We start from the raw sequence: 23,090 nt of genomic DNA, 5'->3' as shown, positions 1-23,090 counted from the left end.
AGGGATTGTCTCAGCAGGTGAAGGGTTTTGTTATCTCTAATAAGTGTTCATTAGACAAATGTTTGCAGCAGCTGTTATGGCACAGGAAGTGCGATAGGAAGAGATACGTGGTTGTTTTTTTTTTTTTTGTAGTTGGAGACTCACTCTGTCACCCAGGCTGGAGTGCAGTGGCAAGCTTACAACCACCCCAGCATCAACCTGTTAGACTCAGGTGATCCTTCCGCCTCAGCCTTCCAAGTAGTTGGAACAACAGGCATGGCCACCATGCCTGGCTAATTTTTTGATTTATTGTAGAGATGAAGTCTTGACAAGTTGCCCAGTCTGTTCTCTAGCCTGTGTGCTCAGGCAGTCCCCTCACCTTGGCCTTCCAAATTGCTGGGATTACAACCTTGAGCCACCACAACCGGTGGATACGTGGTTTTCAACCTGAATTCTATAGATGCTTCTTGAGAGGAGAGGGGCGAGGGGTAAGTATGATGGGCTTCCAGGCACTCCTTGCTCATTCCTGTTACAGAAATATTGTATTGCTCTCTTTTCATTTGTGGATGACCTGGGGGAAGATTTTATTTGAAGGAAGTATACCTCAGTTTAAAAAAAAATTAGTTGTGCATGATTCTTGAACTTTCTAATTATCCTGAGACTCGAGTCTGATTCCTCTGCATGGCTTCGCATCCTTCCATATTTTTTTCCAAGCATCACCCCTGGCCCAAGGTATAATAGTATCTGCAGGCACTGTGGGCAATTCTCAAGTACCCTTCTGTTTTGTAGAGGCTCCTCCTTTAGATGCATGTTCCTGCATATTCATAGACTTTTTCATCTCCTGCCATTTCCTTCTAACAGTACTCTGGCTCGAATTTCTCCTGCCTTCTCCCAGCTCTCCACTGCTTGAAATCCTGGCTTGGCTGAGCTCCTTTGTACTCAAACCTTTTTTAATCACATTATAATGCAGCCATTTCTCCAGTCTTCTAATTTCTTATACCGTTTTCTCTGCCTGTAGCTTTTATTTGCAGTTAATATATTCTGCACAAAATGTAATTTACATTTTTCCTTTTATGTGCTTACATCTCTTGAAATGGATTATAAGCTCCTGGTGGCCAGCCTGTGGTCTACATATATTTGTATCCTGTGGTTCATCACATTGATCTCCATTCCTGTGTGTCTATAACAAGTTTCAATTCTGAACAGTGAAGATAACAATAAGACATTGATATTCTCCATTCGTAAACAGAAAAAATTATAATAGTACCCACTCTCCATATATTGGTGGGAGTGGGTTTTATTTCCCTAAAACACACACACACACACACACACACACACACACACACAGAGAGAGAGAGAGAGAGAGATGTGTTTTTATGTAAGCATGTTTGTCTGCAGTTTTTCAACAATCATATTTAAGATATGATTAAATATGCATAAATTTGATTCACACAAGATCTTTTTCTTTTTTTTTTTTTTGATTTGGAGTCTCACTCCATCTCCCAGACCAGAGTGCAGTGGCATACTCACGGCCACCCCAATGTAGTCCTGCTGGGCTCCCGCAATCTTTCAGCCTCAGCCTTCGAAGCAGTCAGAACTACAAATGCACGCTACCATGCCCAGCTAATTTTTTATTCATTTTAGAGATGAGGTCTTGCCTAGTTGCCCGGGCTGGTCTAGAACCCGCGGGCTCAGGCAATCCGCTCACCTCAGCCTCCCAAAGTGCTGGGATTACAAACTGAGCCACTGAGTCCAGTCTAACAAGATCTTTTTAAGGCTCATTAATTGGATAAAGCATGTTCAATTTTTGTACTTGACATTATGGAGTTTTACTCATTAACAGTAATAATAATAATAGTAACTGCCATTTGATCAGCATACGCCATGTGCCAGATAATGGAAGTGTCCTATAAGCAGAATTTCATCACCTCACTGCAGCCCTGCAAGGTTGATTTTAGACACCATACTTCATCATTATTCAGAGGTTCATGAATTTGCTCAAGATTACTCAGCCAGGAGGGTACTGATTTAAATACAGCACTGTTTGATACTAAAACCCAGTGAGTTTGGACAAAACCATTCTGTCTTCCTGCTGGTAGTTTTCATCTCTTCATCTATTATGCCTCTGTTTAGCATGTATCCATCAATAGCCCCCAGCCTGGTTCGAGCAAACAGATACAGCCCTGCAGACTTGCCTGCTGCAGTTACTGACCATGTGACCTCCAGGGACATATTGTGTTTTGAAAGTAAAGACTGCATTTCCTTAAGAATTGGGGGAAATATGGCAAATAGTCTGGGTTATGACACAAAGAGCCTACACGAGTGGCAGAGTCTTGAAAGGCTAGTTCAGGGGCTGGGCTCCATGGCTCAGTCTGTAATCCCAGTCCTTTGGGAGGCCGAGACGAGTGGACTGCCTGAACCCATGGGTTCAAGACCAGCCTGGGCAACTTGGTGAGACCTCATCTTTACAATAAATCAAAAATTAGCCAGGCGTGGTAGCGCACACCTGTAGTTCCGGCTACTTGGAAGGCTGAGGCAAAAAGATTGCCGGAGCCCAGCAGGTTGATGCTGGGGTAGCCATGAGGGTGCCACGGCACTCCAACCTGGACGACAGAGTGAGAATCCTACTCCAAAAAATAAAAATTTTAAAAAAGGCCTAGTTTATCTGGTGCTGGACACTTGAAGAGGCAGATAACATAGACATGGACTGATGGGGGGGTCAGAATCTAACTCTACCACTCACCTGTTCCATGATCCAGGGCAAGTTTACTGCTTTGCAAGGAAGAATTTGGCAATATGCATAAGTCCTTGCTGGTATTGTGAGACTTCTGTGAGATAATCACTCAATGTTCTGCTTAATAATAGTAACCAATAGGAGCTAATTATGATTCTTCTGTCTGGTACATGGAATAGAACATACCTCTCATGTTTCAGGCAAAACTAAAACCAATAATACAAACTTTTCCTTAAACATTAAAGCCAGTTCTTTAGCCTGCTTGGTGAAAATTAAAACAGTTGAGCTCCAAATAAAGAGGCTTAAATTCAGGTTGTTGTTTAAGTTCACAAAGAATAAGGAAAATGGGAGTGAATTTCTAGAAAACCAGGTTCTAACCTTGCACTGAATAAATTAAAAGTCATATAGTTTTCCTGCCCTGTTTTTTTCCTGAGTTGTTGGATTAGATTGGTACTTCTCAACCCTGGCACTATTGATATTTGGGCCTGATAATTCTTGGTTGTGAGAGTTGACCTGTGCATTGTAGCATTTTACCAGCCTTCTGGTCTTTACTCACCAGATGCCAGTAGCATATCTTTTCCCAATGTGACTACTAAAAAGGTCCCAGATATTGCCGAATGTCTTTTGAGTGGTAGAAAAAATGTCCTCCTGTGGAGAGTGGACTAGGTCAGGGGCTCCCAAGCTTGACTCTGCATTAGAATCACTAAAGGAACTTATTGAAAATACAGAGAAAATTATTTTGTAGGTGTGATTTGAGATCCAGGGATTTCCGTTTGTGTTGTTGTTTTTTGTTTTTTGTCAGGGGTCTCAATCTGCCACCCAGACGGGAGTGGAGCAGCCTGATAATGGCTCACTGCAGCCTCAACCACCTGGGCTCAGCTTTCCAAGTAGCTGGGACCGCAAGCACGTACCACCATTCCCATCTAATTTTTAAAATAAATTTTTTTGTAGAGATGAAGTCTCATATGTTCCCCAGGCTGGTATTGAACTCCTGTGCTCAAAAAATCTTCCCGCATCGTTAGCCCAAAGTGCTGGGATTACAGGTGTGAACTGCTGGGCCTAGCCTGATCCCTGTTTTTTTTAAAGCTCCCCTGGTGATGCTTATGCTGTTGGACCCATATTTGAAAATCACTGTTGTGAGACTCTGCTTCCATGACAACTTTTAGTGAGTCTTTTAAAGGCAGTGCCTCAATTTCTCCATCAGAAAAAATGGTCCTGATAATTTTTAACCTCTGCTTACTTTACATGGAGTACAAACACAGCACCTTCAAGAGCTCATTTTGTTCCAGGTAAGAATGTTGTGAAACAGCCTGTGTAATGCTTCACTATTGCTTTTGTGCTCTCTTAATAGGTAGAGTGATACTGGTAGAGGAATAGTCATTCATCTGATTTTTGCAACTTTTAGATTTAGTAATATAACAGCTATTTGTTAAACTTCCTTTAAAATAAAGCGACTTCCTTTTCTGATTTTAGCTCTCTCTTCTTGTGTGGTAGAGTTTATATAACCTCATAAAAACTTAGAGAGTGCCATGCGTTGGAAGAAAAATACAGCAAACATATTTCTCTTCTCCACTGAGAGCTGAGTTTAATCGAGCAAGAACGAACTCTAGCATTGTGCCTTTTCTTCTTAAAATGAAGTGCAGATTTTAGTTTGCTTTCTAGGTAGGTGCAAGTGGTATTCTATTCTGCTTCATTCCACAACACTGTCACCCAGTGGCAAGAGTTTGGGCAACTCAGGGCAGAGTCTTTCATCAACTATGTTTTCTTAATACTTGGTGAGTAAGACTTCTGACCTTTCTAGAACCTTTTGTGGATGTCACACTTGATGTTTTATTTCCTTTTAAGTCAATTGGCAAATTGTGGCAGAATATCTTAATATGTAAATTTTGGTGCTAAGAAGGACTCTGGGTTCCCAGAACCAAAAAAAAAAGACACTTTATCTCTAGGAGTCTGCATACTGATGTGTACTGTGCCCAGAACGCCAAGGAAATGAGTACAGCCTCAGACAAATAAAACATATGTTTTTCTAGTTTCTTGTTTCTAGCTTTTCATCAGATGCTTTCCTGGGTCAATGGCATTCCATCATGCTTGATCCCCCCCACCCCCACCCCATCTCCCGCAGCCCCTCAACTAGCAAGTCTTCTAGAGCCTGCCTCCTAAATGGCTCTTGAGTGCAAGCACCTTTTTTTCCTGTACTCTTCGCTGCTCTAGCTTGTCTCCTCTCAGTGACTTCAGGAGTATCACAGCCGGTCACCTGACCAGTCCACTTATTTTCCCTCCAGACACTCTCCCAGGCTTAACTTTCTTTAGTGGCTCCCTATTGCATGCACAGAACCCAGACTTCCTTGCTGCAGTTTCCTGGGCCTTCCTGTTCTCAGCCCTTACCTTGCATCAGCCTTGCTTAGCACCACTGTGGCATCTTCCAACGCCACCATCTGGGTACTTGTTATATGCAACCTTTTTCTCCTTTCGTGAGCACAAATTCCTTCCTACTTCAGAGTCTTTACAAGTGTTATTTTCGCTTACCTGGAAAGTATCCACCTTACTCTTCTGCCTAATTCCTGTTCATTGTCCCATCCCAGACGAAGTGTAAGTTCCTTAGAGAGGAGTGTTTTATTTTGTTTTGTTTTTTAATTCTACGGACCAGATGCTATGTTTACTTGGAACATCCTACAAGGCTCCACTTGCCAACATTACAACCACTGTGTGATGTCCTGCATGGGCCAGATGTGTCCCCAGCACCTAGCACAGTGCCTGGCTCATGGTAAACGTGTAAAGCGTGTTAGTTGAGCAAAGTAAATAAATAGTATGTGTACATTTTGTGTCTAATGATACAGACAGTTAATTATAACTATGAAAGCGGGTGGCCATAGTGAAGACGTTCCCACCATGTATTCTAAATATATTACTACATTATATGAATCGACTTTATGAAGATCTATTTGTGTCCCTCCATCAAAGCCATCTGTCACAAAAGACAATTCAGTGACTTTGAGACAAGCCATGTCAAAATGATTATGAATGAATCATTTACTCTGGGATGAGTTTGTAGTGATCTGTTTGGAGTTTTCAGCCCCATCATCACAAGATGCTTATGATTTCTGGATGTCACTTCTCTCTTGGCCTCCTGACACATATAATCAACTCTCCATTTGCCTATTTGCATGGCCCATCTCCATGTTTCTTGTACCTCAAACTCAACATATTCAAAACAGTCCTCATTGTTCTTCCCAGTCCTGAGCAGTTTTGCTTCTCTTTAAGTTTGCTTTCTTTTCTTCTTCTTCTTCTTCTTCTTTTTTTTTTTGTGACAGATGTGAACATGTACCCTGTTTGCTCAAGTTGAAACTGTGTGTCTTCCTAGGCTCTTCTCTTTCCTTCAACTCTTCTGTCCAATTAGTTATCACAGAAAACTTGCCCACATCTAATCTCTGTCACATCTGCTGCTACTGCTGCCCTTGGTCCCTCCCTCTGGTTAGTGTGGAAAAATATAGAAAGCAAGGAAGCACTTAAAAATCAGTGTGTATTGAGTATCCTCAAAAGGCAGACTTTAAAAGAGAGAGAATATTATCTATACAAACAGGAGATTATAAAACAGTGGTGGATATTGACTGATGACAGGTGAACACGATAAAGAACCACTTAGAAATTTTAGAAATGAAAAATACTTTAGTCGCTCTTTTGTCTGTGGTTTTGCTTTACCTGGCCAGCCATCATTCAAAAATATTAAAATTCCTGAAATAAACAAGTCATAAGTTATACACTGAGTTCTGTTCTGAGCAGCATGATGAAATCTTGCATCATCCTGCTCTGTCTGGCCAAGACTTGAATTATCCCTTCATCTGCCATATCCATGCTATACTTGCTACCCACTTGTTAGTCACTTAGTAGCTTATCTTGGTTATCAGATTGAATGTCATAGTATGACAGAGCTTGAGCTCAATTCTTATTTTTTCTGAATAATGTCTCCAAAGCACAAGACTGGTGATGCTGGTAATTTTGATATGCCAAAGAGAAGCTTTCTTTAAGTGAAAAGGTGAAATTTCACTTAATATGGGAAATAATTGTTTGCTGAGTTTGCTAACTAACATCCATGGTAAGGATGAATCTTCTATCTGCAAAACTGTGAGGAAGGAAGAAGAAATTCATACTATTTTGCTGAAGAACCTTAAACTGTAAAAGTTACAGTCACAGTGCATGATAAGTGCTTAGATAAGATGAAAAAGGCATTAAATATGAGTGGAAGGCATGAACAGAAACAGGTTTCAATTGATGATAGTTGGGTTTAGTACTGTCTGAGGTTTCAGGAATTTATTAGAGGTCTTGGAACACATCTCCCTTGTTTTGGGCGGCGGCTACTGTAATAGATAAAATGTTAGAAAAAAAGCCTAGCAACAGAGAAAGAAAAACAGAAAAACAGTTTTATTGTTGAATACCTGTATTGAATTGCCATTTCTAATAAGGAAATAAATGAATGGTGGAGAGGCAATATTGAAAGAGATCTTGGCTAATATCTAACCCTTCTGAAACTGAAGAAAAATTTGACAGAGAGAAAGAACAGGGACTCTGGATTTGACTGGTTGGGTAAGTAGAGATTCTCCTGTGAGAAGTCAAAAGGACTTTATACTCTGTCCAAGGAGTAAAAAACGAAAGGTTTCTAAGCAGGAGAGTAATATGGTGATTTGAACCTGTAGAAGGTTCCAATGTGAGAATTGTTTCATGAAAAGTAAAACGGAATAAGAGAGACTAGTCAGACTGTTCTTACAGTAGCCCAATTAAGAAATAATCATGCCATGACCTGGGAAGGTGACAGGGGAGATGGAAAGAAGTTAGATACATGTCTCATTAACACAGGAGAGGATTAATTTGACAGGAAATTGATGATTATGTGTGGAGAGTAAGGCAGAGGATGACCCCAAGATTTTTTGTATGAACAACTAAACAGAACATAATGACATCTACCAAGATAGAAAATACCAGTAGAAGAATATTTAGGTGAACTTAACATTCTTCATGAACACCTTACAAAGAGGTACAAGAAGATAGGTCAGGTGTCAACATGATTGGGCCTCCCTTTTTAATTCCTTTGAGTTTTGGTACACTGGCCAGTTTTTCCACTTCACTGGGCTCTCAGCTTCCAGTGTAATTCCCCATCATTTGAGAATGCAACCCAGTTATGCCACTTTGTGTCTAAAAACTTATGATGGGTCCAACTTTTTAAAAGGTGTTATATTTCAAAATAGCTAAAAGAGAGGATTTTAAACCTTGTCTTCATGAAGAAATTATGAAATATTTGAGGTAATGGTTATGCCAACTACTCATTCCACAATGTATACACTTATCAAAATATCACTTTATATCACATAAATGTATACGATTGTTGTTTGTCAATTGTAAATAAAACACAACTAAGAAAAAAGAGTTGTCTGTAGGACTCAGTCTTGCCGCTAACTTGTTTTTTAGCCACTCTCTCATCTTTCATTCATGTGACATTGTCAGTCCCTCCTTATGCAACTTGAGCATCCATTTAGCTCTGCCTTTGCTTTTGCTATATCTTTAAACAAAAATGCCTTCAGTGATCCAAATAGCATCTACTTTTAATTGCTTCTGCATACCCATGGGCAGAATAAAGAGGACAGTTTTGAGAGTCACCCGAGATAGCGCTGGCAAGACTGGGGACAAACAACAATATGAAGGATAGGGAAGGTAGTGTTGATGTCAGTTGCAAGTTTATATTCTGACAAACTAGAAGAAGATGAATAAAAGCTGAAAATTGGGAGAGTTTTGGAGACAGATTTTTTTTCTTTTGAGTTGGGGTCTCACTCCATCTCCCAGGCTAGAGTGCAGTGGCATGCTCATGGCCACCCCGGCGTCAACCTGCTGGGCTCTGGCGATCCTTCTGCCTCAGCCTTCCAAGTAGCCGGAACTACAGGTATGTGCTACCACACCTAGCTAATTTTAACTTATTATAGAGACAAAGTTTCACTATGTTGCCTAGGCTGTTCTCCAACCTGCGGACTCAGGCAATTCTCTTACCTTGGCCTCCCAAAGTGCTGGGATTACAGGCTTGAGCCACCATGCCCAGCCTGGGGTAAGATTTGAGGTTGAGGTAATGGAAGGATATACATGCAAGTTAAAATGGTGTGAGACAGAAGAGACCTCAGAGGAGTTGGGGTTGGAAGTAGTGATTTGGACATCAAAAGTGAACTTGAACAGAGAGAGTTCTTCCCCTGAGCGAGTACTTGGTACCAAAGGTTTAAGTGTTAACTTAGGCTATTATAACTCAAATGAGTAATACATGAGGAAGCATATTATTCTTATGGCAGTGCTAAAGCATTGTGCTTTAAATAGCATTTATCTCAAACTTGCTATGTGCCAGATACCAAGATACCCAGAGTTCTAGTGCTCTTTCCCCTCTGTTACCTCTGGGCACTTGGGCTTGTTGTTCATGATACAAAGACTCTGTAGATTTGGGACAGAGTTAAAGAGCAAGTGTTCTGGAATTACACAGATTTTATTCAAATTCTGACTCTGTCTCATATGCTATGGGGCTTTGATCTTAACATCTTAAGATCTTCATACAGTTTTCTCATTAGGAAAATAGACCTAGAAATATCATATTGTAGGACATACAAGTCAGTCAGTCAATAAACAGCAACTGTTAGTATACCATATTATCATGATTAGAATGACCAGCCAAATGGTAATAGCTAGTAAAAGTCTGGATTGATGATATATTGAAAGTAAGAGAGTTTGAAGAAAGAGTGTGTTGTGGCCATTGCTTGCATATTTCAGACCCTTCCTCAAAAGCTTGTTTTATTATTCTTCAAGGCTGTCATTTTGCCTCATGTTGCCACCATCACATTAATGGGATATGTGTTTGAAACTGGGAAGCCACATCCCTCCACCACCTGCTGGCAGATGTCTCAGCACATCAATTACCACTCAAGAAAGAAGAGTGATTTGGCATTGGTGCATCCACTCACAAATCATAGACCATCTGTGTAGTGAAGAGAGACAAGAAATAAAAGGGAAAAAAAGAAAAAAAAAAAGAAAAATGTGAACTCACTTCTTCATACTTCCTTTGTCACCAGTTCCTTTCAGTGTTCTTTTGACAGCTGTCTTATATTCAATCCCAGTTTCTTTGCCATTGATAAACCTTCTTAATCCTAGAATTGAACCCGAATCCTACTTTGTCTTCAGATTTTATCTGGCTTTCTCATATCTACTCACCTAGTCTGATAACATCTGTCAGAGTCAAGTAACTTCAATTTATCTCACTGAACCTGTCTGAATTTTTATTTTTAAACTGTGTGCATACTTAGGATTAACCTTCCATATATAAACTGGACACACATAAGTAGTTTTCATGTGGGTAAAGGTAAGCAGACCATAGTAGCTAAATTGACTCACAGTGTGAATCATTCATTTCTATATAAAAGAGAACAAAGGGAACACTTGATTGTAACAGTGTAGTAGAGTGAAATGGCTTTCTGTGGATCCAGAATCATCTGGAAGTGCTTCTTTGAAAAGACTGATATTAAGGAAAGTTGAAACAATATAGGAATTAGGAAATTGGTTGTTTTTGCTGTCTGAAGTAGTAAAATTTGGGGAAAAAAAGTTGTTCCTTATATCCATGGCAACGTTGATATGGAGCAATAGACAGTAAAATAATCAGGAACTAGGAAGGAGAATCACAAAAGATCATAATGTATACAAGGACTTTAGTTTTGCATTGTTCATCTCTAGATTTCTGTTATTTTCTGAAATTGCTATTTCTCAAGGGAAATACAGTTTCTACTGAGCATAGGCTTGCTAGATCTGAAGGAGAAGGTATGTTTGCTTGTCTTTAACCCACTAATACAATTGACATAATTATTTATGTCTTTACTTACTTATCTTCATAGTTCAGTGATTTTTATGACACAAAGATTGTACTTTATCTTGGTAGTATCTGATATCTCATTAGTTTCATGAAGCTTGAGACAAGTCATTTTTGGTAAACTATTTTTGAAATGAATCATCATTTGTCAAGAAAAAGGTGGCAGAGCCTGTAATCTTTCAATTTTTAAAATTAATGTGATACATAGTTTTACTACTGTGGAGAGGTTGCTGTGAGCCCCCTTTGTCATTTTTTGATAATTACTGGAATTTTTTGTCAGTGATTCTCATTGTGACTGTTGTCAAAATACTCGATTTCCAAGAGCCAGCTGAATTACCTGGGGAAAGTGTGATTTCGTTGTTATCGTTCAGATTCATCAGGATGTCATTAGGCAAGCGGAGTATGTGCACACCCTTCTCAGAATACATCCGATCCTTCCATACTGAAGATATATGCCTCAGCAGTATGGAAGAGAATCATAAGGATCGTTGGAGGAAGAATAAAACTGTTGTGAAGTGACTGGTGTCACTGACACAATGTCATGAGGCACCTCTGGGAACTAAATGGCTTATTGTACATTAAAGTCCCTCCAAGTCACATTGTACGCATTGTAGTCAATGTGCGAATCCTTTCTCAGCAGCGTCCTGACATTTGGAAGTTGGGTTTCTTTTCTTCCTAGGCCAACATTACTCTTAACTGCTGAGCAGAATATGTTCAATGAATTTCCACCTATAAAAGCAAAGTAAATCCCAAGCGTTGCACTGTACCACCACAAAGTGTCAGAATAAAGCATCTGTCAGATTTTTTTTAAAGCACTGGAGAAAGACTTTTTAAGAGTCTAGGGCCAAAATCTTTAGGTCTTTGTGGAAGTGTTTTGCAATTAGAGGACTTTGAGACAATGGCCAAATGGAAGGGTAGAGAGCAGTGGGGACTGGGGATTGCTTCTGCCCTCCTCTTGCTGTGCCCCGTCTTTAGCTGTTCCCCTGAGCCTCAGTGGTAGCCAGAAAGAGACCAGAAAAAAAAGAAAGAAGCTAAACGTCTGAAAAAGATGTGCTCTTAATCAATGCTCATTAATTGCACGTCTTACAAGCCCAGCAGCGATGCACCTGGGTGGTGACAGTGTCTCAGAGACAGTCTGGGCCTCCAAAGCAGTGCAGTGTAGTTGGCAAAATGCATGAAAATGAGTTTAAAAATAAAGAACAATGAGGCAAGTGCCAAAGGCAGCACTGAGGACCAGAGTCACTCTAAGGAAGAAGAAGGAGTTGGATATTCATTTGTGTGTTTACTTAATTTCCTTAACCAACACTTTTGTTTAGGAACCTGTGAGTGTCTAAACAGGATATAAGAAGTGATAGAAGGCCAGGGGCGGTGGCTCAAGCCTGTAATCCCAGCACTTTGGGAGGCTGAGGTGAGAGGATTGCCTGAGCCCACGGGTTCAAGAACAGCCTGGGCAACTTGGCGAGACCTCGTCTCTACAATAAAAACCAAAAACTTAGCTGGGCGTGGTAGCATGTGCCTGTAGTTCTGGCTACTTGGAAGGCTGAGGCGGAAGGATCGCCTGAGCCCAGCAGGTCAACGCTGGGGTGGCCATGAGTGTGCCACTGCACTCCAGCCTGGGTGACGGAGTGAGACTCCAGCTCAAAAAAAAAAAGAAAGAAAGAAAGAAGCAATAGAGTTTCCTTATAGGTAACATTTATATAATGTCTTACTATATACCAAGTGCCCTTTCAAGGATTTCACATCATTATCTCAATCAATCTTCACAACTTGAAGAGAAAATGGAAATGTTGAGAGAATAAGCCTATAATTCCAAAGCCAGGGACTGCAGAAGCTGGGATTCAATCCCAGAAAATTTTCTAAAGTCATTCAAGAATTGCTAGTTGAGGGAAGGTGGAGAAAAACAAGTAGCTGATAAAATTAATCATTCTAAAAGCTTTTCTGCTATTTACATGATACTATCTCATGAGCATTTGTTCTCATGTTATTAGAAACATTTGAAATGAAGAGACCTTCGATGGAGCCAGACTTTCTTTTCTGGGTGATGCTCATGTGGGAGTAGGCGGGGACCTGAGAAATGGATGTCATAGCTGAGAACTGCAGCTCACACTTCATAGCTGCTAACAGGTGTGTGGGCACATTGGCTGGGGGTGCTGCCAGCCCCAGCAGGCCAGTGACAAGGCAGAAATGTGGGCAGCAACAGACTGGAGAGCTCTGAGGTGAGCATTTGGGCCGAGTAAAGTCCCTAAGCCAGGTGTCTTGGCCAACAGACAGGAACAGGTGGCGAAGCAGCCAAGGGCTGCCAGTGCTCATCAGAGGCGGGGCAAGGACTGGCTCTGACGAGGGCTAACAGCTGGAGGGTCTCCTGGGAAGAAGCCTCTAGGCAGGCTGGACTGGCCATCTCCTAAATAAACAACCATGGACTCTGGGAGTAGAGGGTTTGGTTCTCTGATGCCTTAAAGGAACATGTACCCTGAGTGAGAGATTGATCATAGGTTTTAAGAGATAAAGAAGAAGAAGAAGAAAAAAAATCTGGTTTAGTAAGAAAAAGAAAGTGTTAAATTCAAAATGGTATGGCGAGACATCCCTGTGATTCATGGGTCCACACAAGGGACCGATGCAAGACCAAACCTGGAAGAAGGATCAGACAAGGAGACATGGATTCAAGAATTTGTGTACTGGCATTTTATTAAAGGCAAGGGAGAAAGTACAGAAGGAAAAGCAAAGGGCCATCATTCATTTTAAGAACTAGAGACAGAAGAGACATAGACTTAAAATGAACTGCTAATGAATTTGGCCATTTTCAGGAATCTAGTTTATTTTGCTAAAATTAAGAGCAAATATTTTTGTATAGGAAATTTGATTTGTGGACTTACCGTCTTGGGTATTTTAAGTTAAACAAAGTGATCTTGGAGAATAAGAGTTAAGATGAAAAGAAAAGAATAAATCCCTAAGGAAAAACAAAACAAAACTACTCCTTGAGTATAACTGTTGACACATGGTACTTTGCCAGTCAGATTCATATGGAAATGCATACTTCATTTAAAAAATACAAATGTTTTGCAAACATTAAAGAATCTCCAGAAAATTGTAAAATGAAGAACGACTTCCATATGCTGCAAGTGACCTCCCCATTGGTAAGGGGAGCAGGGAAAAGAGTGATTTGGTGGCCTCCATGCCCATGATCCTCAATCCCCTACTTGTAGAAATGTGGTAACTGTCTAATCCTCCAAGTTATTCTAAAAAATTCTTACTCTTCTGATTTTAACTCACTGTGGTGTCTGAGAAGAGAGTTTTGATCATCAAAAAAAAAAAAGCTTAAGGAATTTAGTTATGATTTTTTATAAGCTATGGAAACATACTCAGGCAATTACTATAATTTTGCCTCACTATTCTAAATCCAAATATTTTCAAACAGAGAATAGAAGTTAATTTTTAGTTCCTTTAGGGTTTATGGAGTCACAGGGAGAAAAACTAGTTATCATTTTAGACCAAATTTTCTTTTCTCCTCAGGCTTTTTGTTCAAGGAAATGAAAGGCAAATTATTCAGTGGGTCTATAGAAAGCTGTCAGTGTATTACTTATGTCACCCTACTCCCACTCTTGAAAAACTGGACAGATACAGACACATCTTATGTACGCTTCTGGGCAAATGTTAACTATAAAACCCATCGGCAGAGCTGGCATTTGGCTTGGAATTTACTGGTCAGACAAGGAGCTCATGTCAACCTGAGGGCTTTATACAGAAGTGAAAGAACAGTGATGCCAGGCCAATGTTTCCTACTTGGGGTATGTTGGCCAGTCTTGTCTGCTTATAAGAGTAAACAGCTCACCTGTTTGGTCCTGCTTACAGATGATGACAGTCATTTGACTAGTATCAGTTGTATCATCTGTTGAATTGCATTCTTCATCAGCTGGCCTACTCAATGCTCTTTCAAGCCATGAATGATTCTATGCAGGAAGTAGTGACAGCTTCACGTGTCAACAGCTTATGGCCAACAGCTGCTGGGAGCCACCCAGAAGTGGTTTACGTGGTAGGAAGTTGGAAATGTGCTAGTTAATCCAGACAATGCTTCAAAATAGTTTGCTTTATACTAATGGCTTTTTCTTTTTTTGAATTTTTAAAGGAAAGTTAGCCAATGTGTAGCTATTCCATGTAACAGTCTCCTATTAGGTCCTGTAAACACTAGTTACTGTGGTAACTAGTACTGAGGGATGGAGGAGGTTGCAAAGGATGAATTAAGATGCCTTGTTCTCAAGGGGCAAGGAGGTAAGACAGATATACAGAGTCTTCAAGAGTGATTCATTTAATGTGCTAAGTACAGAGAGGGAGTAATTATGTCAATTCAGGGACATAGGGGCATCTGCTTAGAGGAGATGACTTTGACATGGATTTTTAAAAATTTTTATTTATTTATTTAATTTATTGTTTTAGTCAGAGTCTCATTCTGTCTCCCAGGTTGGAGTGCTGTGGCACGGTCATAGCCACTGCAGCCTCAACCTGCGGGCCTCAGATGATCCTTCCACCTCAGCCTTCCAAGTAACGAGAACTACAGGCATGTGCTACCACACCCGGCTTATTTATTTATTTATTGTAGAGATGAGGTCTCATGAAGTTGCCCAGGCTTGTCTCGAACCCCTGAGCTCAGGCAGTCCTCTCGCCTTGGCTTCCTAAAGTGCTGGAATTTCAGGCTTGAACCACCACATCTGGCCTTTTTTAAAGTTTTTAATGTTAAAGTTGTGGGGTACAAGTCAGGGTTAGTTATACAAATGTTCAGTATGCAGGTACCCTTGTTGATGAGGTGTGACCCTCCCTCCCCTGGCATTTTCCCTCAACTGTCAATCCCACCCCTCCCAACTGGCAGTTTCCCACTACTGCCAATCCTTTTCTAATAGGATTATGATAATTGTTCAAGGTCTGTTTATGAGTGTGAACATATGATACTCTGTTTGTTGTTTCTATGTTAAGATCACTAAGTATGATAGACTCTAAATCCATCCAAGTTACTGCAAAGTCCATATGTTTCTCTTTCTTTGTGGCTGCATAATAGTCCATTGTGTATATGTACCACTTTTATTTTCCAGTCCAGTTTCAGTGGGACATGGATGTTGAATGGTAGGTAAGAGTTCTGTACTAGAGTTGGTACAGGAAGGAGAGGGATATTTCAACAGAGTAAATCACATAAGAGAAAGTGTGGAGATGGGATTTGTGTGTGTGTGTGTGTGTGTGTGTGCGCGTGTGTGTGTGCGTGTGTGTGTGCGCGCGCATGCGTGTGCATGTGCCTCACTAACAAAATCTAGAAGCATGGGGAACATGTAGAGAATAGTAACATTGATTGATACCAGATTTTATAAGACCTTGGATGACAAGCTAAGGGGTTGACACTTTATAGACAATGGTCATTGGGAATTTTGAAAGTTATTGGAGAAAAAATTGATGGCAAAAGTTGGAACAAAGAGAGTCAGGAGTTCAGAAAAGTAGTTAGGTGGTGATAAGTAATGCTGTGGACATCACAGAGGAAAAGTTTGCATAACCCGGAAGTACATTATGTCTAAAGAGTGCAGACATAAAGGTTAACAATACTTCTGGGCAGTAGTGGTGCCACCGTAAGAGAGTAGAGAAAACATTGTGGGGTAGTGGGGAGGGGGTGGGGGCATCCTGCAGTCAGGTAGATTGAAAGGTAGGGAATGTGAGAGTGATGGGTTTTGTTTGTACATTTAACAAGTTCCCTGAAAGGGAGTTAAAATGTTTTAACAGGCCGGGCTTGGTGCCTCAGCCTGTAATCCCAGCACTTTGGGAGGCCAAGGCACGTGGATTGCCTGAGCCCATGGGTTCGAGACCAGCCCGAGCAACTTGGTGAGACCTCGTCTTTACAATAAATCAAAAACTTAGCTGGGCATGGTAGCTCGCTCCTGTAGTTCTGGCTATTTGGAAGACTGAAGCGGAAGGTTCACCAGAGCCCAGCAGGTTGAGGCTATGGTGGCCAAGAGGCGTGCCACTGCCCTCCAGCTTGGGTGACAGAGTGAGACTCCAACTCAAAGAAAATAAAATAAAAGAAATAAAATGTTCTAACAAACTGTTAGATATTTGCAAAAGAGTGTTTGGTACCATAACTATAGACATAGGACAGTTGAAGAGAATGAAATCCATGAGGAACCCAGCAAAGACAAGAGCAGAAATTTAGATTTAGGAAGCCAGAGTTAGGTAAGAGAGGAACTAGGAAGGATTTCTTGGATTTTATTGAAGGACTGGTTATATGTGTAGGTTATACATGCTATATCATAGATGCTCTGGAAAGGGAGTTTTTTAAAAAAGGAAGTACTAACAGTGTCGAATAAGACGGACAGGAAAGGAAGGTGAGAACTGTGAAAAGGTTATGGGAATTAAGATTATTTGGTGGGGGCTGATGTTTGGCTGGGGTATACAGAAAAATGGAGGGGTGCGCCCCTTACGTAACATTCATTTTAATTAGCTAAGCTGCCTTATGGGTGTTTAGTTCACCATGATTTTTTTTCCTCTGTGGTTTACAGTTTTTCTTTCGTCTTTCTCTATTGCGTCTCTAAGCTTTGTGTGTCTATGGTCTTTATACCTTTCATATATCCAACTTCAGAATGTTCTAGATATAATAGTACCCAAGAGACTTCTTTTTAAACTTGAATCTGAATCTGTGAATCAGATCTGAATTCAAATCCAAGTAATTCCTCTAAGAGACTTCAACTAAGAAGTCTTAATCTAGAAACAATTGCTTTGGATGCCTTCTCCTGCCTCAGTAACAATACCTTCTGTTTCAATGTAATTTAAGACTGAAACCTGGCCCTGTTATTTATGTTTCAGTTTTGAGGGTGCAGGAAGTACCATATGGGGAGACTCTCTGATAGGTCTTCACCATCGCATATCAACAGCCTAGAAGGGTCTCTGGCAGTTGGAAATGCAAAATCCTTGTTCTGTGGGAAAACCTTTGTTTCTGAAGTTCCTTTGTTATTCAGTTGTAAGAACACAGCTAGAGCCATAATCAGTGGGCAGGTTCACTTCACTGCAGGACCTAACTGCCTTTTCTAATCTTTTCTAAAGGAGACTGACTCAGGAATAGCCCTATCATCTTTTTAGTCCTCAGTACTTCTAGGCTTTCCTTTCCCTCCAACTGTGTTTACAGTTGTGGGCAGAAACAGACTTTCAATTGAACACATGGTGGTGGACATTGTCACATGGACCTGGTGCACCAGTGGGAGGGAATTCATTGGAAGGACACTGCACACTGAGTTGGAGTCTTTAGCAGGGCATAAAGAGGCCCTTAGGACTATGCCAACGGTGATCAGAATTCATGAAGAGGACAGCATAGCATTGTGTCCAGTGTCAAGGAGGCCAGAAAGAAATGCAGTCCTAACCCTTTTTGAAAGTCTTTTGCCCTTTGTATTAATTTAATGTAGTTAATAAATTTAATTTTCATCTTGCCCTGATGGGTGGGTAGGTTCCATTCCCATTTTACAGATAAACTAGTTGAGGCTCAGCAAATGAAGGAAGTTGTAGGCCACACTGCAGACAAGTTGACAGAGCTAGAATTTGAACCTGTCTGCTTAATTCAGACTCTCTTTCTGGATAACAAATTTTCCTGAAGAGAGACTGGAGTAGAACCAGTTTACATGTAGATAGCTTTTTAAAGATTGTATATGAAAATGCAGAACCATATATTGCACTTCTCTCATTTCTATTCTTCTCTTCCCCACTTGGTTCTAGTCTGTGATTTGTTCATTTGGTTAACAGGCTACTTCCCATCCTAGGAGACAGACAGATCTTGTTTGTATCCAAGACAGGAAAAGTTTCGACATCTCTGGAAGAGCCTGTGTCTCTCTCTGCTGCATTCCTTCTATGGGGAGCGGGAGCGGGGGGCAGGGCAGGCAGAGCACAAGTGTGACTGTGAGGTGGGAGAGCACAGCTGTAGTCTGCCTCCAGTTGACACCACAGCACATGGTGTCACGGTTGCATTACTCAAGTGTGTCTGGCTCAAGCTGCTATGTGACTGGCATTTATCAGGACCATAGCTGGGGGAAAAATTCTATGTACTTTGTAGGAACGATTTTATAGCGCTTCATACTCCATTTGACACATGCTCTCATAAAAATACTACGAATCCAAGCCTGTTTGCATAGGACCATACTGCTGCTTCTTGTATTCATGCACCACTTCTGAGGAGTTTTGCCCTGACCTCACAGGTTTCCATCGTATGTGAGATTTTGGAACAAAGCTATATTTTTTTCTTGATTTTGATGTGTCTAAATTAAGTATAATGCATATTTTGTTCAACAAATAATGCTAAGTATAGAAAAAAGGACCACAGGGGTAATAGATCAGTGATAAATTTGGTGGTGATAGCTGATAGATTTTTACCTGAGAAAAACAAGAGACTCATGGACAATAACTAAGAATAGCCAATGTAAATTCTCCTTGCTTAGATATCTTTTTATGAGGCTTCTTCTTCTTCTTTTTATTTTAAAATGATGAAATGAAACTAACAGAAAGTATTTCCTTTTTTGTTATTTTGCAGAAAAAACCACTGTCTGCAATAATAAAGGAAGTCTGTGATGGGTAAGTGTTCCTTAGGATTCATCTAAGGTACCCCAGTCTTTAAGTTGACAGGCACAAGGAATATTTCCTGTGGCGTAGTAAAATATTATTCATAAGTCACCCCTTGAGCTACCCAAAGACACTAAGAAGTGCTGTGTAAGATTTGTATACCCTTTTCCACCCAACTCTACTGTTATTTCTCAAAGAGCAGAAAATATGAACTAGCTGATATGTGCACAGCGGGGTTGATTTTACTTATTTTGGGAAGTTGTGTTCCTTTTGTCTTACCCCGCAGGGAGCAGTTTAAAGGTTCCTGAGGTTAAAACACACACTTCATCTGGCATAAACTGAGAGGACCACTCAGGTTCCCAATAGAAGATGAAAGGATTTAAATGATAACTCAGTGGGTAGTTAGTTGTGCTGCTGCATGGAATTTCACACTGATGTGGCTTTCCTGATTCTCTTTGGCTAATCTAAACAACACAAAGGAAATGCATATGTGGTCGTTTCAGGAGAATATTTGACTTTTAAAGCCAAATTGTGAGGACAGTATTACCTGGAATTTATATAAGGCCTGGAATACCTAATTGAAGTGTTCCAGTCTGCATCAGCTATATTGTCTGGGGACTACAGAATACAGAGAAAATAAAAATGTGCCAGTTATCAAAAATTTAAATTGCATTCATTTCCTTTGTTTTCCTCTCTCTGCTTCAATCCTTCAAAATAAAGAGGAATGTAAAGATTTATATTTTAATCCCCACCTGAATACTTAAAGGTGAGTAAGGTCTGGGCAGTGCATATATGAAATGATTGGTTTCACAGTAATGAAAGGTAGGCTAACTTCATTTTGTTTTTAGGAACTGCATTGTAGTGTATGTTGGGACTGGTCCAATTCCAATCACACTATGCTTAATTCATCCTACCCTATACAACCATAAAAATGAAAATGATCACTTTTGTTTTGCTAATCAGTTTCTGCTTGTATTTTTAAGGTGGTCTCTGGCCAACCATGAATATTTTGCACTGCAGCATGCTGATAGTTCAAACTTCTATATCACTGAAAAGGTAAGTCAACCACATTATTTAATCTGGGACACTTATATTGAGGGAAAGCAAAGCATGACTGATGTTTCCTCTGTTCAGAGCTAGACATGCTGATCTAAATTTTACGTCTCTACCATCCATGAAAACAGAGTCTGTAAAGCAAATGCCTGCTACTTTAGTATCCACAGGATGACATTTAGCCCATTCAAGAGTAAAGACCAAATATGTTTCTGGGTCCTGTTTAACAACTGCATTTGCCTTCTTTCTTTCTTTCTTTCTTTTTTGAGTTGGAGTCTCACTCTATCGCCCAGACTGGAGTGCAGTAGCCGCTCCCAGCCACCGCAGCCTCGACTGCTGGGCTCCAACAATCCCTCCGCCTCAGCCTTCCAGGTAGAAGGAATTACAGGCATGTGCTACCACGCCCGGCTGATTTTTTTTTTATTATTATTTATTGTAGAGATGCGGTCTCGCTGCCCAGGTGGGTCTCGAACCCGCGGGCTCAAGCAATCCACTCACCTCAACCTCCCAAAGGCATGGGATTACAGGCTGAGCCACCGAACTCGGTTTGCATTTGCCTTCTAACAGTGAACCTGTTAATTGCGCCTTTTTCTTTTTGCTTGGTTAAAGAATATATTTGATACTTTATGACTTAGTTGAGCTTAGTAAACTTAGAAGAGAAGGAGAGATTTCTGAACAGCACAATGGACCTAGGAGCAAGTAAAATTAATGTCTATGAGATCCCTGATAGAGGAAGGGAAAACTAGCATTTATTGAGTACCTACTCTATTCCAGGAACTAAGCCATGCACATCACACCTGTGTGTTGATTTTTTTTCCTCAAGACTAACCTGGGGTGTAAAAATATTGGCGTTGACTAACAGATAAGATGAATCATGGAGGACAGATGGTTAGACTAAGGCCTCATACTTGAATCTACAAGAAGCAAGTTTAGATCCTTGTGCTTCTATGATGTTGTCTTTTGGAAATTTCCAGGATAGTTTAGCATTTATCACAACTTTAGGGAGAGCTCACTGAATTGTATATAGCTGGTATTGTCTTCATGAAATGGATTATCTTGTGGCTTCGGTTGGGAGGAAAATAACAGCCCCGTAAACAGCTGCCATTAGAACAAAGTGGTCAGAAGTGAGCACAAAGAGCTCTCGAAGGAGGGAGAGTCCAGTGACCTCAGGCTCCAATGTCCTGCAGACTTCGTTTGCCCCAATCAGTAGTCCCTAGAGTGATTGTAATTTTATCCTGAATCAAGTGGTGATGGAAGGTGGAGGCAGTAAAAAGGGTCCTCTTCCCCCAGTGTTTGCCTCCCTGTACCCTGAAGTGTGTGGTGGGAGGGCCTTCAGATCAGCAGGAGGGAGGCTGGCCAGAGGTTTGGAAATACTTTTCAGAAATTCCTTTGTTTTTCCCAGATGGACACTGGGAATTTTATAACGGATCATTTTTCCTCTTGACAAATGATTGCTAGAAAGCTGAAAGTTAACAAGTGGACTAACTTCCCTTGTGTGCATTGTATTTATTACATTTACCTTTGATTTATTTGATTCATTCCATTAACATTTAGTTTCTTGTCTTTATTTTTCCTTTGCTTCATTTTCTTTTTTTCTCTGTTCGAGTTGGATTCTCCCTCCGTTGCTCAGGCTGGGGTGCAGTGGCACGCTCACGGCCACCCCAGCATCCACCTGCTGGGCTTGGGCTATCCTTCTACTTCAGTCTTCCAAGTTGCCAGAACTACAGGCATGCACTACTGCACCCGGCTAATTTTTGATGTGTTGTAGAGACGAGGTCTTGCCAAGTTGCAGGGGCTGGTCTAGAACCCGCAAGTTCAGGCAATTCGCTCACCTTGGCCTCCCAAATTGCTGGGATTACAAGCTAAGCCACCGAGCCCAGCCCATTTTCTTAACATTTTTTATTTATTTTCTACTCTATCTATATAATTTGCATGCTATTTTTTGTGAGATAAAGAGGATATAAATAAATGAAAGTTAAATGGTAACAGCTAAATGTATCATCCTGGTTTCATTCATAAACAGTTAGTAGGTAGTGAAATCAATTCATTTAATTCCCAGCACATTAAAAATTGGGACATTGTAGAGTGGATTATGTCAGAGTATATCTACCACCCGTGTTGCTTATGAAATGTTTCTTTCACATACTCACATATGTAAATTGCACTGGAGTTTTACCCTGGATTGTGGTTAAAAAGATGTTGAGTCATAAATAAATAGTCCTGGCTCTGAATAATCTAGACTGGTAGGTGTCCCCCCAGTGGTTGTCCTGTCTTCTGTCACAATTGTCTGGAGACCTTAGTGTACTGGAGATTACTAAGGAGGGGGTTCTCAGACTTTAGAGAACATAAACATCACACAGAGAAACTTACAAATGTAGAGTGTTAGATCCCAAACCCAGAGGCTCAGAGTGAGTGTGACTTATTAGATATGGCCTAGGAGTTTTTTTTTTTCTTTCTTTCTTTTTCTTCTTTTTTTTGAGTTGGAGTCTCACTCTGTCGCCCAGACTGGAGTGCAGTGGCATGCTCCCAGCCACCGCAGCCTCGACCTGCTGGGCTCTGGCGATCCTTCGGCCTCAGCCTTCCAAGTAGCAGGAACTACAGGTGCGCGCTACCAGGCCTGGCTAATTTTTGATTTATTGTAGAGATGAGGTCTCGCCAAGTTGCCCATGCGGGTCTCGAACCTGCGGGCTCAGGCAATCCACTCTCCTTGGCCTCCCAAAGTACTGGGATTACAGGCTGAGCCACTGAGCCCCGCCTTTTTTTTCATTTTTAAGGAGCCCTCGGGCTCGGTGGCTCAGCCTGTAATCCCGTGCTTTGGGAGGCTGAAGTGAGTGGATTGCCTGAGCCTGTGGGTTCGAGACCCGCCTGGGCAACTTG

General features: G+C 40.9%; 1 protein-coding gene across 4 annotated transcripts in view; it reads left to right on the top strand.

The window, feature by feature from the left end:
• Window positions 1–23,090, top strand: part of LOC103273849 (engulfment and cell motility protein 1) — a 331,697-nt gene that overhangs the window by 115,894 nt on the left and 192,713 nt on the right. For all 4 annotated transcript variants that reach the window (XM_008071304.1, XM_021719170.1, XM_021719169.1 and 1 more), the window contains 2 exons: window positions 19,132–19,172; window positions 20,144–20,216. In XM_008071304.1, the coding sequence (XP_008069495.1) occupies window positions 19,132–19,172; window positions 20,144–20,216 (114 nt within the window). The remainder of the gene's footprint in view (window positions 1–19,131; window positions 19,173–20,143; window positions 20,217–23,090) is intronic.

This window comes from Carlito syrichta, unplaced genomic scaffold (genome assembly GCF_000164805.1).
Source record: "Carlito syrichta isolate Samal-C Ts95f unplaced genomic scaffold, Tarsius_syrichta-2.0.1 Scaffold314288, whole genome shotgun sequence".
Lineage (NCBI taxonomy): Eukaryota > Metazoa > Chordata > Mammalia > Primates > Tarsiidae > Carlito > Carlito syrichta.
This window is presented reverse-complemented; position numbering and strand designations above follow the sequence as displayed.